At 40.1% G+C, this 17,670-nt stretch overlaps 2 protein-coding genes across 2 annotated transcripts; both read left to right on the forward strand.

Annotated features, from left to right (window-relative positions):
• Window positions 1–581: 581 nt before the first annotated feature.
• LOC119618019 lies at window positions 582–3,664 on the forward strand. Its single transcript, XM_037981699.1, has 3 exons — window positions 582–882; window positions 1,371–3,593; window positions 3,652–3,664. Exons 1-3 carry the CDS (start codon window positions 878–880, stop codon window positions 3,662–3,664), a joined length of 2,241 nt encoding a protein of 746 aa, XP_037837627.1. The 5' UTR covers window positions 582–877.
• A 3,796-nt stretch (window positions 3,665–7,460) lies between these two features.
• LOC119618020 lies at window positions 7,461–9,977 on the forward strand. Its single transcript, XM_037981700.1, has 3 exons — window positions 7,461–7,761; window positions 8,250–9,622; window positions 9,940–9,977. The coding sequence occupies exons 1-3, from the start codon at window positions 7,757–7,759 to the stop codon at window positions 9,975–9,977; spliced, it is 1,416 nt and encodes a 471-aa protein (XP_037837628.1). The 5' UTR covers window positions 7,461–7,756.
• The last annotated feature ends 7,693 nt before the right edge of the window (window positions 9,978–17,670 follow it).

The following is a 17,670-nucleotide window of genomic DNA, read 5'->3' on the forward strand; positions in this document are numbered from 1 at the left end:
TTGCTCTGCTGTTTGAAAGAAATAGGCATCTGTGGTTGTATTATGCTTGAGCCTGTTGCGTGGAGCCTTTTGATTGGTTGTTTCGTCTAATTAGTTTGTGAAAGATTAGAGCATGTTTTTTGAAGAAGTCTAGCACCGTTAGAGGAACACAGTCTTTTGACCGTCACTTTCTATTTGTTTTTTTTGAATCTGTTTGTTATTTTTATTTCCTTTTGGATTCAGTAAAGACTGAAGAATGACATTTGGATTCAAGACCTCTTTTTTCTAGAAGAAACGTGTCGCGTCCGAAAGAGCTTTGATGGAGCTAGGCTAGTGAGAGCTTGCCGCACTTACATACAAGTCAAAAGACTTTCTCATGGAAGGACTCTTTCAAGACCAAGTAAAACGAAAAGAGGACTTACAGACGAACCGAGATTCAATTCAGCTGAAGCAAACGACGGAGCTGAAGTAATAAAATCCGTAAGTACGTTGTTATCAAGAGCGACAGAAGCTTCCATCGACGCGGTTGCTAAGCTAACTTGCTAACTAAGCCAGCTCATGTCAACTCGATAAATCCCGTGAACTGCGGATAAGAAATCCTGCACATATAGGAACTCTTGTCACACATATTTGTGGACCCTTTAGAAGAGTAAGAAATTGTTTGGAGACTCAAAGTTTATGTGTAAAGATTTAAAGGTAAAATAAAACGGGACTATGGACGAAGATAGTGAAGTTGCGCATGTTGGACCGAAGAGGGAGCCAAAACCCACAGAACGAGCTCGAGATGACAAAGTCACTAGATTAAAAGGGGAAAGAAGAGGAAAGCTGTCACAGCTGACAAAAGAGAAGAACAACATTGAAAGATTGAAACAGAATGAATGCAATGCTGATTTCATAAATGAAGTATCTTTTCCAATGTTTGTTAAATGTCTGACAGAGTATGAACGTATTAATATCGAACTATGTGAACTGTTAAGTGAAGATGATAAACGTGAAGACCAATATGTGTTCGAGAGTAGACATTCTGAGTTTAAACTTTTCTTACAAGGCGTCAAAGAATGGATAAAAGATTCGAAATGCTCTCCTGAGGAAGATGTGCATCCACACGACAGTGTTTCAAAGGCTAACTCGGTTGCAAGCAGTACATCGCAAGGATCAAGTACAAGTTCAATGCGGCTGAAAATTAAAGCAGAACGTGAAGCGCTTTTAGCAAAAGCAGCAGCGATGAAAAAGAAAGAAGCAATTGAAGTAGAGGAAGCCCGTCTTAAGTTTCGAAAAGAGCAACTAGAAATTGAAACGAAGCTTGCCATTTCAGATGCAAAATTAAAGGTATATGAAGAGAATGAGGATGCTCAGAAGTCTGAGATTAATTCCTTACAAGCTATTTCAAGACTCAGAGTTGGATCTGTTCATTCTGCGAGCAAATCAGAAGAGCAAGAAATGTTCTCAGATGATGAACAGACAAATGTTGATCCTCCATTATCACGGAAGTCTCGCTTAAAAGGGATTTCAACGCATGCTCAAGGTTCTGATTCTTTTTCAGATGATCTGTACCAGGTTCTGCAGCAACAAAATCACCATACTGAGATGCTCATAAAACAACATAGTATATCTCGACTTCCTCACAGAGAAATTCCAGTATTTACAGGTGACCCCCTTTCATACAGATCATTCATAAGAGCTTTTGAACATGCTATTGAGAACCAAACTGACAGTCAACAAGATCGGCTATATTATCTAGAACAGTTCACGAGTGGTGAACCACTAGATCTTGTACGCAGCTGTGAGCACATGAAGCCAGACAGAGCTTATAGAGAAGCAAGGGCTTTGCTTGATCAACACTATGGAGATGAGTTGACCATTGCTACTGCATATATCAAAAAGGCTATGGAATGGCCTCAGATAAAACCAGATGATAGAAAAGGACTGAATGCTTTTGCCCTATTTCTGATTGGATGTTCTAACACAGTGAATGATGTAGATTACATGAGCGAAATGAACAATCCGACCAACATGAAAAGCATCTTGTGCAAACTACCATATAAACTCAAAGAAAAGTGGAGAAACCATGCTTACAACATTCAAGAAAGAAAGGGAACACGAGCCAAATTTCCTGATCTCGTTGAGTTCATCTACCAACAAGCAAAGGTTGCTAATGATCCGCTATTTGGAGATATTCTTGATGTCACACCAGCTAATCAGAGCAGCTTGAAGAAAAAATCTGAACAAGTAAAGGGCGTTTCAAAGAAAAGCAGTTTTGCAGTGAATACGTCTTGCACTGAAAAGAATACCACCAAGAATCAACATGATACAACAGCTTCTTCATGCAAGATGATCAGTGCTTTTCAAAGTCCATGCCTTTATTGCAAGAACAACCATGCTTTGACTGTTTGTAACAAAATTAAAGAAAAGCCTTCGAAAGACAGAATACAGTTTCTGAAGTCGCATGGTCTTTGTTTTGGATGTCTAACGGCAGGTCATCTATATAAAGCTTGTAGAAAAAAGGCCTCATGTTCCGACTGTTCTCTTAAGCACCCAACTATTCTACATGTGGTGAAGCAGAATGTTGTTTCAGAAGAAAACAATGTGGATGACAACCCACAAAACACAAGCGAAGTTACAAGTGCTCTCGTGTCCACTGGATGTAAAAAAGGTGAAGTCACTGGGGCCGGGGAAAATGAATGCATACTTCCGATTGTACCTGTGCAGATTAGACACAAGAAAAACAGAAACATCATCAAGACATATGCATTCCTGGATCAAGGTAGCACAGCAACCTTTTGCACCGATGATCTGGCAAGAGAGTTGAATGTACGAGGAAAAAAGAAAGAAATCCTTCTTCGAACCATGACAAAGGAACAGAAAGTCTGTAGTTATGTCCTTACAGATTTAGAAGTATGCGGACTTGACGAACAAAACTTCATCATGCTGCCAGAAGTGTACACTCAACCAGACATTCCTGCAACAAAGGGTAATATACCAAAAGAGCAAGATTTGGAGAGGTGGCCTTACCTGAAACAAGTTCATCTTCCAAAATTGGAGTCAGATATTGGACTTCTCATTGGTGCTAATGCGCACAAGGCTATGGAGCCATGGAAGATTGTCAACAGCCAGAATGACGGACCATATGCCGTGAAAACAGCCCTAGGTTGGGTGGTAAATGGACCAGTCAGCAGATGTCAAGATAGTGAGTCACGTGTCACTGAAAAACAGGATTTTCTTGTCAATCGTATATCTGTATCGAACATTGAAGACATGCTGGAGAAGCAATATAATGCAGATTTCCCAGAGCGACAGTATGAGGACAAACAAGAACTGTCTCAGCAGGATAAGCAGTTCATGCATGCTGTAACTACATCAGCACAGTTCATCGATGGTCATTATTACATCAAGTTGCCTCTAAGAAATGACAATGTAATAATGCCACGCAATCGTGGTATTGCTGAACAAAGGCTTAACTCCTTGAAGAGGAAGCTAAGTAGAAATGCAGACTTTTGTCAAGACTACAAAGCTTTCATGGACAACATATTGAAAAAAGGTTATGCTGTAAGAGTCCCTGAAGAACAACAGAGTCGCAGTGATGGTCGAGTATGGTTCATTCCGCACCACGGAGTGTACCATCCTAAAAAGAAAAAACTGCGAGTTGTGTTTGACTGTACTGCATCTTATCAGGGAGTTTCATTGAACGATCAATTACTACAAGGACCTGATCTCACGAACACTCTCATTGGAGTTTTGCTCAGATTTAGACAGGAGCCTGTAGCCATGATGGCAGATATTGAATCTATGTTCTATCAAGTCAGAGTCCCAGATGAAGATGCAGACTTGCTGCGTTTTCTTTGGTGGCCAGATGGTGATGAAACTAAAGAAGCGGCAGAATACAGAATGTGTGTGCACCTGTTTGGAGCCACGTCATCACCCAGTTGTGCTTCATACGCACTGAGAAGAACCGCTGAAGATGGAGCCACAAATACATCAGCAGAAGCAACACAGACAGTTCTGAAAAACTTCTACATGGATGACTGTCTAAAGTCAGTCCCAACGGAGGAAGAAGCAGTTAAACTAGCAAAAGAACTGATGACATTGTGTGAAAGTGGTGGGTTCCATTTGACAAAGTGGATGAGCAATAATAAAGCTTTGCTGTACTCCATTCCTGACAGTGAAAGAGCATCTGTTGTAAAAGACTTGGATTTGCAACACAATGAGCTTCCTGTGGAACGAGCTTTGGGCGTGCAATGGTGCACAAGTTCCGACAACTTCCAGTTCAAAGTTCAGCTGCCAAACAAGCCATGCACAAGAAGAGGCATTTTATCTGTTGCCAGCTCTGTGTACGATCCTTTAGGATTTTTGGCACCACTTCTTCTACCTGTTAAGCTTATTCTAAGAGAACTTTGCAAAGAGAAGCGAGGATGGGATGAAGAAATTTCAGAACAGTCACGTCGGACCTGGCTAAAGTGGTTGTCAGATCTCAGTAAGCTTTCTGAACTCAGTGTGAGCAGATGTATTAAACCTGCTTCATTCGGACCCACAGAGTCTGCACAAATTCATCTCTTTTCCGATGCTAGCCAGGATGGATATGGAGTTGTGTCGTATCTTTTGCTGACTAATGAACGAGGTGAAACACAAGTATCATTCCTGATAGGAAAAGCCAGGGTAGCACCTCTTAAACAAATGACAATTCCCAGAATGGAATTAACAGCAGCAGTGGTTGCAGTCAAAGTGGATCGTATGCTGAGAGAAGAACTTCAACTACCACTGAAGAAATCAGTCTTCTGGACTGACAGTACCACAGTACTGAGCTACATTGAAAATGACAGCATTCGCTTCAAAACGTTTGTGGCAAACCGAATCTCTTTGATAAGAGAACTGACAGACCAATCTCAGTGGAAATATGTGAGCAGTTCACAAAATCCAGCGGACCTGGCATCAAGAAGTTTGAAAATCGAAAGCTTCATCAAAAGTGAAAGTTGGTTTCAAGGACCAAAATTCCTATTAAATGAAGAGCATTGGCCAAAACAACCTAAACATTCTAGGTTAATGGAACAGAATGAAGTAAAGAAAACAGTTGCAACTACGTGTACAAAACCATGGAAAAATGATGAGACAATGAGTCAACTGATCGAACATTACTCTAGCTGGCACAAGCTCAAAAAGGCAGTTGCCTGGATTCTGCGCCTGAAAGAGACTCTGAGTTGGCTGAGTAAAAAGAGAAAAGAAACTGTACTAAAGGTGCAGCAATCTGAAAATGAACCAGAAAAGGTTGAGATTTTAGCTGAACAACAAATGAGCACATTTAGAAGAAAGTTGGAAAAGAAAATGCTCACTGTTGAAGATATGTCCAAAGCTGAAACAGAGTTGGTCAAGTTCAGCCAGAGACAAACTTATGCAGCTGAAATCAAAACTTTGCAGCATGGAAATACACAGGTGGACAGGACCAGTTCAATCTCCAGATTAGATCCATACCTACAAGATGGTGTTTTAAGAGTAGGGGGGCGGCTGAATAGGTTGAAAATGCCAGAAGAGACCAAGCACCCTGCCATTCTGCATAAACATCACAGAGTAGCCAACCTCATTCTCCATCATATTCACCAAGTGACAGGACATAGTGGCAGAAATCATGTTTTGGCCAGAATGCGGCAAAAATATTGGATACCAGCAGCCAATGCAGCTGTTAGAAAGGTAATCTCAGAGTGCAACCTTTGTAGGAGACTGCATGCAAGACCAGGACAACAAAAAATGGCAGATCTGCCACAAGACCGTTTGCTTCCTGATAAACCACCTTTTACCAACACAGGTGTGGATTATTTTGGTCCTTTTGAGGTCAAAAGAGGACGTGTCAAGGTCAAATGTTACGGAGTGCTTTTTACATGTCTAACTGTCAGAGCTGTACATATTGAAGTTGCCCAGTCTCTTGATACAGATTCATGTATTAATGCCCTGCGTCGTTTTCAAAGCAGAAGAGGACAAGTTTCCATCATTCGTTCTGACAATGGAACAAATTTTGTCGGAGCAGAGAGAGAGTTAAGGGAGGCATTGAAAGAGCTGGACCACTCTCGCATTAATGACGCCATGATGCAAAAAGGAGTACAGTGGATTTTCAATTCACCTGCTGCATCACATCATGGAGGAGTCTGGGAACGTCAGATACGTACCATTAGAAAAGTCATGAGTTCTGTTGTTAAGCAGCAGTTACTGGATGATGAAGGACTGCAGACTCTTTTATGTGAAGTCGAGAGCATCATTAATGGAAGACCATTAACCATGAACTCAGACGATCCTAATGATCTTGAGCCTCTTACGCCGAACCATCTGCTTCTGCTGAAGGGACAACCTACCTTTTCTCCTGGTACCTTTATCAAGGAGGATGTCTATTCTCGTCGTCGATGGAGACAAGTCCAGTACATGGCAGATCTGTTCTGGCGAAGATGGTCACAGGAGTACCTGCCATTGTTGCAGGAGCGACAAAAATGGCTTGGACTAAAAAGAAACTTCAAGGTTGGAGATGTCGTCTTAGTTGCTGATTCATCTTCTCAGAGAAATTCTTGGGTGTTGGGTAGGATAGTCAACGTCATGCCAGACTCCAAAGGGACAGTTCGGAGTGCAGAAGTCAAAACAAAGACAAGCATCATCCAAAGACCAGTTACAAAGTTGTGTTTATTGCAAGGAGAATGAACCAAAAGTGGGTTTATTAGAAAACTGTTTTGTAACCCAAGTTTAAAAAAAACAAAAAAAACAAAAGGTTATGTTAAGTTATTGGAATCTTATGGCTCCAATTTAAGTTGAATGTGTAATTGATATGCTAATACATAGTCAATTAGGGGCCGGAAAATGTAGGAGCCATATGTAAATTTTTAGAACTTGCTACAGAATGTTGTTTTGTTTTGACATAAGTTAGATTTTTTGCTCTGCTGTTTGAAAGAAATAGGCATCTGTGGTTGTATTATGCTTGAGCCTGTTGCGTGGAGCCTTTTGATTGGTTGTTTCGTCTAATTAGTTTGTGAAAGATTAGAGCATGTTTTTTGAAGAAGTCTAGCACCGTTAGAGGAACACAGTCTTTTGACCGTCACTTTCTATTTGTTTTTTTTGAATCTGTTTGTTATTTTTATTTCCTTTTGGATTCAGTAAAGACTGAAGAATGACATTTGGATTCAAGACCTCTTTTTTCTAGAAGAAACGTGTCGCGTCCGAAAGAGCTTTGATGGAGCTAGGCTAGTGAGAGCTTGCCGCACTTACATACAAGTCAAAAGACTTTCTCATGGAAGGACTCTTTCAAGACCAAGTAAAACGAAAAGAGGACTTACAGACGAACCGAGATTCAATTCAGCTGAAGCAAACGACGGAGCTGAAGTAATAAAATCCGTAAGTACGTTGTTATCAAGAGCGACAGAAGCTTCCATCGACGCGGTTGCTAAGCTAACTTGCTAACTAAGCCAGCTCATGTCAACTCGATAAATCCCGTGAACTGCGGATAAGAAATCCTGCACATATAGGAACTCTTGTCACACATATTTGTGGACCCTTTAGAAGAGTAAGAAATTGTTTGGAGACTCAAAGTTTATGTGTAAAGATTTAAAGGTAAAATAAAACGGGACTATGGACGAAGATAGTGAAGTTGCGCATGTTGGACCGAAGAGGGAGCCAAAACCCACAGAACGAGCTCGAGATGACAAAGTCACTAGATTAAAAGGGGAAAGAAGAGGAAAGCTGTCACAGCTGACAAAAGAGAAGAACAACATTGAAAGATTGAAACAGAATGAATGCAATGCTGATTTCATAAATGAAGTATCTTTTCCAATGTTTGTTAAATGTCTGACAGAGTATGAACGTATTAATATCGAACTATGTGAACTGTTAAGTGAAGATGATAAACGTGAAGACCAATATGTGTTCGAGAGTAGACATTCTGAGTTTAAACTTTTCTTACAAGGCGTCAAAGAATGGATAAAAGATTCGAAATGCTCTCCTGAGGAAGATGTGCATCCACACGACAGTGTTTCAAAGGCTAACTCGGTTGCAAGCAGTACATCGCAAGGATCAAGTACAAGTTCAATGCGGCTGAAAATTAAAGCAGAACGTGAAGCGCTTTTAGCAAAAGCAGCAGCGATGAAAAAGAAAGAAGCAATTGAAGTAGAGGAAGCCCGTCTTAAGTTTCGAAAAGAGCAACTAGAAATTGAAACGAAGCTTGCCATTTCAGATGCAAAATTAAAGGTATATGAAGAGAATGAGGATGCTCAGAAGTCTGAGATTAATTCCTTACAAGCTATTTCAAGACTCAGAGTTGGATCTGTTCATTCTGCGAGCAAATCAGAAGAGCAAGAAATGTTCTCAGATGATGAACAGACAAATGTTGATCCTCCATTATCACGGAAGTCTCGCTTAAAAGGGATTTCAACGCATGCTCAAGGTTCTGATTCTTTTTCAGATGATCTGTACCAGGTTCTGCAGCAACAAAATCACCATACTGAGATGCTCATAAAACAACATAGTATATCTCGACTTCCTCACAGAGAAATTCCAGTATTTACAGGTGACCCCCTTTCATACAGATCATTCATAAGAGCTTTTGAACATGCTATTGAGAACCAAACTGACAGTCAACAAGATCGGCTATATTATCTAGAACAGTTCACGAGTGGTGAACCACTAGATCTTGTACGCAGCTGTGAGCACATGAAGCCAGACAGAGCTTATAGAGAAGCAAGGGCTTTGCTTGATCAACACTATGGAGATGAGTTGACCATTGCTACTGCATATATCAAAAAGGCTATGGAATGGCCTCAGATAAAACCAGATGATAGAAAAGGACTGAATGCTTTTGCCCTATTTCTGATTGGATGTTCTAACACAGTGAATGATGTAGATTACATGAGCGAAATGAACAATCCGACCAACATGAAAAGCATCTTGTGCAAACTACCATATAAACTCAAAGAAAAGTGGAGAAACCATGCTTACAACATTCAAGAAAGAAAGGGAACACGAGCCAAATTTCCTGATCTCGTTGAGTTCATCTACCAACAAGCAAAGGTTGCTAATGATCCGCTATTTGGAGATATTCTTGATGTCACACCAGCTAATCAGAGCAGCTTGAAGAAAAAATCTGAACAAGTAAAGGGCGTTTCAAAGAAAAGCAGTTTTGCAGTGAATACGTCTTGCACTGAAAAGAATACCACCAAGAATCAACATGATACAACAGCTTCTTCATGCAAGATGATCAGTGCTTTTCAAAGTCCATGCCTTTATTGCAAGAACAACCATGCTTTGACTGTTTGTAACAAAATTAAAGAAAAGCCTTCGAAAGACAGAATACAGTTTCTGAAGTCGCATGGTCTTTGTTTTGGATGTCTAACGGCAGGTCATCTATATAAAGCTTGTAGAAAAAAGGCCTCATGTTCCGACTGTTCTCTTAAGCACCCAACTATTCTACATGTGGTGAAGCAGAATGTTGTTTCAGAAGAAAACAATGTGGATGACAACCCACAAAACACAAGCGAAGTTACAAGTGCTCTCGTGTCCACTGGATGTAAAAAAGGTGAAGTCACTGGGGCCGGGGAAAATGAATGCATACTTCCGATTGTACCTGTGCAGATTAGACACAAGAAAAACAGAAACATCATCAAGACATATGCATTCCTGGATCAAGGTAGCACAGCAACCTTTTGCACCGATGATCTGGCAAGAGAGTTGAATGTACGAGGAAAAAAGAAAGAAATCCTTCTTCGAACCATGACAAAGGAACAGAAAGTCTGTAGTTATGTCCTTACAGATTTAGAAGTATGCGGACTTGACGAACAAAACTTCATCATGCTGCCAGAAGTGTACACTCAACCAGACATTCCTGCAACAAAGGGTAATATACCAAAAGAGCAAGATTTGGAGAGGTGGCCTTACCTGAAACAAGTTCATCTTCCAAAATTGGAGTCAGATATTGGACTTCTCATTGGTGCTAATGCGCACAAGGCTATGGAGCCATGGAAGATTGTCAACAGCCAGAATGACGGACCATATGCCGTGAAAACAGCCCTAGGTTGGGTGGTAAATGGACCAGTCAGCAGATGTCAAGATAGTGAGTCACGTGTCACTGAAAAACAGGATTTTCTTGTCAATCGTATATCTGTATCGAACATTGAAGACATGCTGGAGAAGCAATATAATGCAGATTTCCCAGAGCGACAGTATGAGGACAAACAAGAACTGTCTCAGCAGGATAAGCAGTTCATGCATGCTGTAACTACATCAGCACAGTTCATCGATGGTCATTATTACATCAAGTTGCCTCTAAGAAATGACAATGTAATAATGCCACGCAATCGTGGTATTGCTGAACAAAGGCTTAACTCCTTGAAGAGGAAGCTAAGTAGAAATGCAGACTTTTGTCAAGACTACAAAGCTTTCATGGACAACATATTGAAAAAAGGTTATGCTGTAAGAGTCCCTGAAGAACAACAGAGTCGCAGTGATGGTCGAGTATGGTTCATTCCGCACCACGGAGTGTACCATCCTAAAAAGAAAAAACTGCGAGTTGTGTTTGACTGTACTGCATCTTATCAGGGAGTTTCATTGAACGATCAATTACTACAAGGACCTGATCTCACGAACACTCTCATTGGAGTTTTGCTCAGATTTAGACAGGAGCCTGTAGCCATGATGGCAGATATTGAATCTATGTTCTATCAAGTCAGAGTCCCAGATGAAGATGCAGACTTGCTGCGTTTTCTTTGGTGGCCAGATGGTGATGAAACTAAAGAAGCGGCAGAATACAGAATGTGTGTGCACCTGTTTGGAGCCACGTCATCACCCAGTTGTGCTTCATACGCACTGAGAAGAACCGCTGAAGATGGAGCCACAAATACATCAGCAGAAGCAACACAGACAGTTCTGAAAAACTTCTACATGGATGACTGTCTAAAGTCAGTCCCAACGGAGGAAGAAGCAGTTAAACTAGCAAAAGAACTGATGACATTGTGTGAAAGTGGTGGGTTCCATTTGACAAAGTGGATGAGCAATAATAAAGCTTTGCTGTACTCCATTCCTGACAGTGAAAGAGCATCTGTTGTAAAAGACTTGGATTTGCAACACAATGAGCTTCCTGTGGAACGAGCTTTGGGCGTGCAATGGTGCACAAGTTCCGACAACTTCCAGTTCAAAGTTCAGCTGCCAAACAAGCCATGCACAAGAAGAGGCATTTTATCTGTTGCCAGCTCTGTGTACGATCCTTTAGGATTTTTGGCACCACTTCTTCTACCTGTTAAGCTTATTCTAAGAGAACTTTGCAAAGAGAAGCGAGGATGGGATGAAGAAATTTCAGAACAGTCACGTCGGACCTGGCTAAAGTGGTTGTCAGATCTCAGTAAGCTTTCTGAACTCAGTGTGAGCAGATGTATTAAACCTGCTTCATTCGGACCCACAGAGTCTGCACAAATTCATCTCTTTTCCGATGCTAGCCAGGATGGATATGGAGTTGTGTCGTATCTTTTGCTGACTAATGAACGAGGTGAAACACAAGTATCATTCCTGATAGGAAAAGCCAGGGTAGCACCTCTTAAACAAATGACAATTCCCAGAATGGAATTAACAGCAGCAGTGGTTGCAGTCAAAGTGGATCGTATGCTGAGAGAAGAACTTCAACTACCACTGAAGAAATCAGTCTTCTGGACTGACAGTACCACAGTACTGAGCTACATTGAAAATGACAGCATTCGCTTCAAAACGTTTGTGGCAAACCGAATCTCTTTGATAAGAGAACTGACAGACCAATCTCAGTGGAAATATGTGAGCAGTTCACAAAATCCAGCGGACCTGGCATCAAGAAGTTTGAAAATCGAAAGCTTCATCAAAAGTGAAAGTTGGTTTCAAGGACCAAAATTCCTATTAAATGAAGAGCATTGGCCAAAACAACCTAAACATTCTAGGTTAATGGAACAGAATGAAGTAAAGAAAACAGTTGCAACTACGTGTACAAAACCATGGAAAAATGATGAGACAATGAGTCAACTGATCGAACATTACTCTAGCTGGCACAAGCTCAAAAAGGCAGTTGCCTGGATTCTGCGCCTGAAAGAGACTCTGAGTTGGCTGAGTAAAAAGAGAAAAGAAACTGTACTAAAGGTGCAGCAATCTGAAAATGAACCAGAAAAGGTTGAGATTTTAGCTGAACAACAAATGAGCACATTTAGAAGAAAGTTGGAAAAGAAAATGCTCACTGTTGAAGATATGTCCAAAGCTGAAACAGAGTTGGTCAAGTTCAGCCAGAGACAAACTTATGCAGCTGAAATCAAAACTTTGCAGCATGGAAATACACAGGTGGACAGGACCAGTTCAATCTCCAGATTAGATCCATACCTACAAGATGGTGTTTTAAGAGTAGGGGGGCGGCTGAATAGGTTGAAAATGCCAGAAGAGACCAAGCACCCTGCCATTCTGCATAAACATCACAGAGTAGCCAACCTCATTCTCCATCATATTCACCAAGTGACAGGACATAGTGGCAGAAATCATGTTTTGGCCAGAATGCGGCAAAAATATTGGATACCAGCAGCCAATGCAGCTGTTAGAAAGGTAATCTCAGAGTGCAACCTTTGTAGGAGACTGCATGCAAGACCAGGACAACAAAAAATGGCAGATCTGCCACAAGACCGTTTGCTTCCTGATAAACCACCTTTTACCAACACAGGTGTGGATTATTTTGGTCCTTTTGAGGTCAAAAGAGGACGTGTCAAGGTCAAATGTTACGGAGTGCTTTTTACATGTCTAACTGTCAGAGCTGTACATATTGAAGTTGCCCAGTCTCTTGATACAGATTCATGTATTAATGCCCTGCGTCGTTTTCAAAGCAGAAGAGGACAAGTTTCCATCATTCGTTCTGACAATGGAACAAATTTTGTCGGAGCAGAGAGAGAGTTAAGGGAGGCATTGAAAGAGCTGGACCACTCTCGCATTAATGACGCCATGATGCAAAAAGGAGTACAGTGGATTTTCAATTCACCTGCTGCATCACATCATGGAGGAGTCTGGGAACGTCAGATACGTACCATTAGAAAAGTCATGAGTTCTGTTGTTAAGCAGCAGTTACTGGATGATGAAGGACTGCAGACTCTTTTATGTGAAGTCGAGAGCATCATTAATGGAAGACCATTAACCATGAACTCAGACGATCCTAATGATCTTGAGCCTCTTACGCCGAACCATCTGCTTCTGCTGAAGGGACAACCTACCTTTTCTCCTGGTACCTTTATCAAGGAGGATGTCTATTCTCGTCGTCGATGGAGACAAGTCCAGTACATGGCAGATCTGTTCTGGCGAAGATGGTCACAGGAGTACCTGCCATTGTTGCAGGAGCGACAAAAATGGCTTGGACTAAAAAGAAACTTCAAGGTTGGAGATGTCGTCTTAGTTGCTGATTCATCTTCTCAGAGAAATTCTTGGGTGTTGGGTAGGATAGTCAACGTCATGCCAGACTCCAAAGGGACAGTTCGGAGTGCAGAAGTCAAAACAAAGACAAGCATCATCCAAAGACCAGTTACAAAGTTGTGTTTATTGCAAGGAGAATGAACCAAAAGTGGGTTTATTAGAAAACTGTTTTGTAACCCAAGTTTAAAAAAAACAAAAAAAACAAAAGGTTATGTTAAGTTATTGGAATCTTATGGCTCCAATTTAAGTTGAATGTGTAATTGATATGCTAATACATAGTCAATTAGGGGCCGGAAAATGTAGGAGCCATATGTAAATTTTTAGAACTTGCTACAGAATGTTGTTTTGTTTTGACATAAGTTAGATTTTTTGCTCTGCTGTTTGAAAGAAATAGGCATCTGTGGTTGTATTATGCTTGAGCCTGTTGCGTGGAGCCTTTTGATTGGTTGTTTCGTCTAATTAGTTTGTGAAAGATTAGAGCATGTTTTTTGAAGAAGTCTAGCACCGTTAGAGGAACACAGTCTTTTGACCGTCACTTTCTATTTGTTTTTTTTGAATCTGTTTGTTATTTTTATTTCCTTTTGGATTCAGTAAAGACTGAAGAATGACATTTGGATTCAAGACCTCTTTTTTCTAGAAGAAACGTGTCGCGTCCGAAAGAGCTTTGATGGAGCTAGGCTAGTGAGAGCTTGCCGCACTTACACTCTGGTCTAGAACTCGTTTTGTGTGTTCGTCTTTTCTTCAACATCAAAGTTCCGGTGAGAGAAACAAAGTGGTGAGGTGAGATTCCTCTGAAAAGAATAAATACTAAATACATGGTTTCTCAAAATTACCAAAATTTAAGTAAGGTTCTAAGCACCACCAATGTTAAAAACTGAGGAACAAACTTTTTCTCATAAATTATCTGCCTAACTGGTGGAAAAGAACTGGGAGAGGTGGAGATATGAACTTGAAAGACAAGGGATGAAAGTCAGGTGAAGAAGAGAGTCCAGGCAGGATGGAGTGGATAGAGAAAAGTTTCAGGAGTGGTTTGTGACAAAGCGGTGGCAGCAAAGGTCAAAGGAAAGACTTACAAGACAGTGGTGAGAGCAGCCATGTTGTATGGTTTGGAGACAAAAAGACAGGAGACAGAACTGGAAGTGGCAGAGCTGAAGATGTTGAGGTTCTCCTCAGGAGGGACAAGGATGGACAGGATTAGGAATGAGGTCCTCAGAGGTAAAGCACAGGTTGAAGGACTGGGAGATAAAGTTAGAGAGGCCAGACTGAGATGGTTTGGACATGTGCAGAGGTGAGACAGTGGGTATATTGGTAGAAGGATGTTAGAGACAAAGAGGAGATGTATGGATGCAGTTAGAGAGGACATGGAGGGAGTTGGGGTGAGGACAGAGGACACAGAGGACGCAGAAGACAGAGTTAGATGGAGGAGGATGGTTTGATATGGTGACTCCTGAAAAGGAAAGATGAAAAAGAAGAAATGTTAACTCTTTATTTTAGTTATCTACAGTAACAGTTATACTGTTGACAACACACACACACACACACACACACACACACACATATATATATATATATATATATATATATATATATATATATATATATATATACTCAAACGTGATCCAAGTAAAGTTAAGTCAATATATTTTGTAAACAGACAGTACATAAAGTACTGATTGATTTCACTGTTAATGCACTCGCTGTACATTCATTGACCCCATCTTTTTAAAAAACACATTAACTTGGCTCAAATAAAAACACTAGTTACTCTTCTCAGGCTCTTTAGTTCTCCTTTCTTCACTTACCCATGATGACTTCACTCATATTTCACATCTATTTATGCCAACAGACAAAGAAAATCCATTTACAATGGACTTCAGGAGGTCACAGTTAATGCACGGATCGTAGATGTTTCAGGGCATTTGCAGGAAATTGTGCTTGGGGTAAGAAATTGAAATGAAAACATTGAAAAGGAGAGGATTTGTAATTTAAGGGAAGACATAAGTGCTCAAGTTGTTTAGCCTTCACATCACATTACAGTATTAATAGACCTATTCTGTTCCAGATGGAAATGGAGGAAATCTGTGGAGCATAAAACGACAATCAATTGTCAATCAAAACAAAACAAACAAAAAAAATGCTAAGGTTGATGATAGCAAAAGAAAAAATAAAATCTAAAACTGTTCACAAATTTTTATCCAGTTTAATTTGATCAGTATAGCTTTGAATTGTGTTTTTCTTCATAAGCTTCATAGTTCGAGAAAAGTAGCACGTTATTTTTGTTGATTTTTTTTCTTACTTATTGAGCACCACATTAAGTATCTCAATTTAACAACAAACAAGACATTTTTGCAGACAGCTCTAAAAAAAAGAATTTGTCCTGTCATGTTTCATTTCAGGCAAATGTGACAAGTACTGTAGCATGAAGGGACCCTTACTTTTATGACCTCTGACCTGGACTCATCTTTTCAGACACTGTTCTGTGAATAAGGTCACTCTGTTATGACTGAATCACTGATGAATCACATCCCTTTGGATATTTTTTTTTTCTGAAACTCCATGCACTCAGGATATCTAATCTACACAGAGTGCCCTTTAATTTTTACCTTTATGCTTCATTCTAGACTCAAGGAAAACATCATTTGTGTTGAGATATAATCTGTATTAATTTACCCAATAAGAAATTAGTCCAATGGGTCAACAAATTTCCTTAGTCTTTCTCATGACAGGAGACAGTCCAGGGATCCTGCTAACAGAACCTCTTTTGAACAGGAAGAGATAAACAGATGTGCAGACGCTCAAGTTCTTGACCCTGTCAGAATCTGAGAGGCTGACAGTGGTTTAAGGTCTCGTCACTTTTGATCAAATCAGAGGCTTGGCTCTTTGCCCAGTCAGTCTTTGTTTTAGTCTGTCCCTTTTGTTTTGTCTCCCCTTGTCGTATTTTCTTTTGTCTAAGTTTAAAGCGTACATTTTTTTTTTAGATTTGTTTTGTAAAGTCCAGCAGTATAAAAAAAATAAAGTGAACAAGAACCATTTGTAACTTTAAGAGATAAGTCTAGTTAAATAGTCACTCATAGATGCCACAGACTCTCCAGCTCCTGACTTTATCAGCTGAAAGCTCCCGGCCCCTCCGAAGCGGTCACCCAAACCAACCTGGATGAACTTCCAGACAAACTGTTGACCTCAAATGATCCTCAGCTGACTCTCCGGTTCACACCATGCTTCCACAGGCATGGTCGGGAACACTCAACCTGCACCTATCCAAACCTGCTGTACCACAGTATGGCACCTCTTCCCTCCTTGTGATGACAAAAGCAATGTTTGGTCTGGCTATGACGTGTTAAACTGATGCGAACTGATAAACAAACACTCACGTCTAATCTTATCCTTCATCAAACTAATCTGACAATCTGGCAGAACTATTGTTATTATTATTACCTAAATTTCAAAGTGAAAGACAATAGTCTCTTGTAAAACCTAAAACTGAGTTCCTAATCTCAAAGCATGCCGTTCAAAAGAGTTTCATGTTTTAGATAAATTTATAATCAAGGTCTTGAAGGTTAATCCTTGCTCCAGACTGTTACTCCTGTTGATTATTTTGAAGTAAATATAACTGTATAAATTAGGTTGAGATAATTCAGAGTAACTACTGGATGCTAAAGCTCAGATTATTATTCACAAATTATCAGTGTTACTTTTATTTTGTTGTGTTGTTTCATTGTTTGTTTGTTGATTCATTTGAATTTTGTAATAAAATCTTTAAAAAGACACATTTGGTTTATTTAATGATGAAAGGATGTAATGAGCTGATTCAGTCCTCAGCTGTTGAGATTTGACAAATATTTATGGTGAACAATTAAAAGTAATCTAAACATTATTTCTTTCATACAGTTCAATCTGTTACTGATCTATTAATTAGAATAAATACGCCTTTCTTATCTACAGTACACACAGTAATACAAACAGATAGAAACTGTAAAATACTACATTCAGAGCTAACTGTACCTTTTATTCAGATGACTGGGGTTCAAGTTCAGTGAGGAACAATTATTTTTGTTGACAAAAAGCTGGACTACAATGTTCTAGCCTGCCTGTGTGTGTTTGTCTATTTGCTAAATTCATTAGACATTCATCTGCAACCCATTGACTTCAACCCATTTCAAGATGGCCACCACAGCTAATCGACAATAGCGAACACAAAGTGGCCGTAACTCTGTCAGTTTTACAGATACTGAGCTAAAATCTGATGTGGTAGTAGCTAAAAGTTACTCCGAGCATTAACAT

The sequence above is a fragment of the Kryptolebias marmoratus genome, linkage group LG19 (genome assembly GCF_001649575.2).
Source record: "Kryptolebias marmoratus isolate JLee-2015 linkage group LG19, ASM164957v2, whole genome shotgun sequence".
NCBI classification, from domain to species: domain Eukaryota; kingdom Metazoa; phylum Chordata; class Actinopteri; order Cyprinodontiformes; family Rivulidae; genus Kryptolebias; species Kryptolebias marmoratus.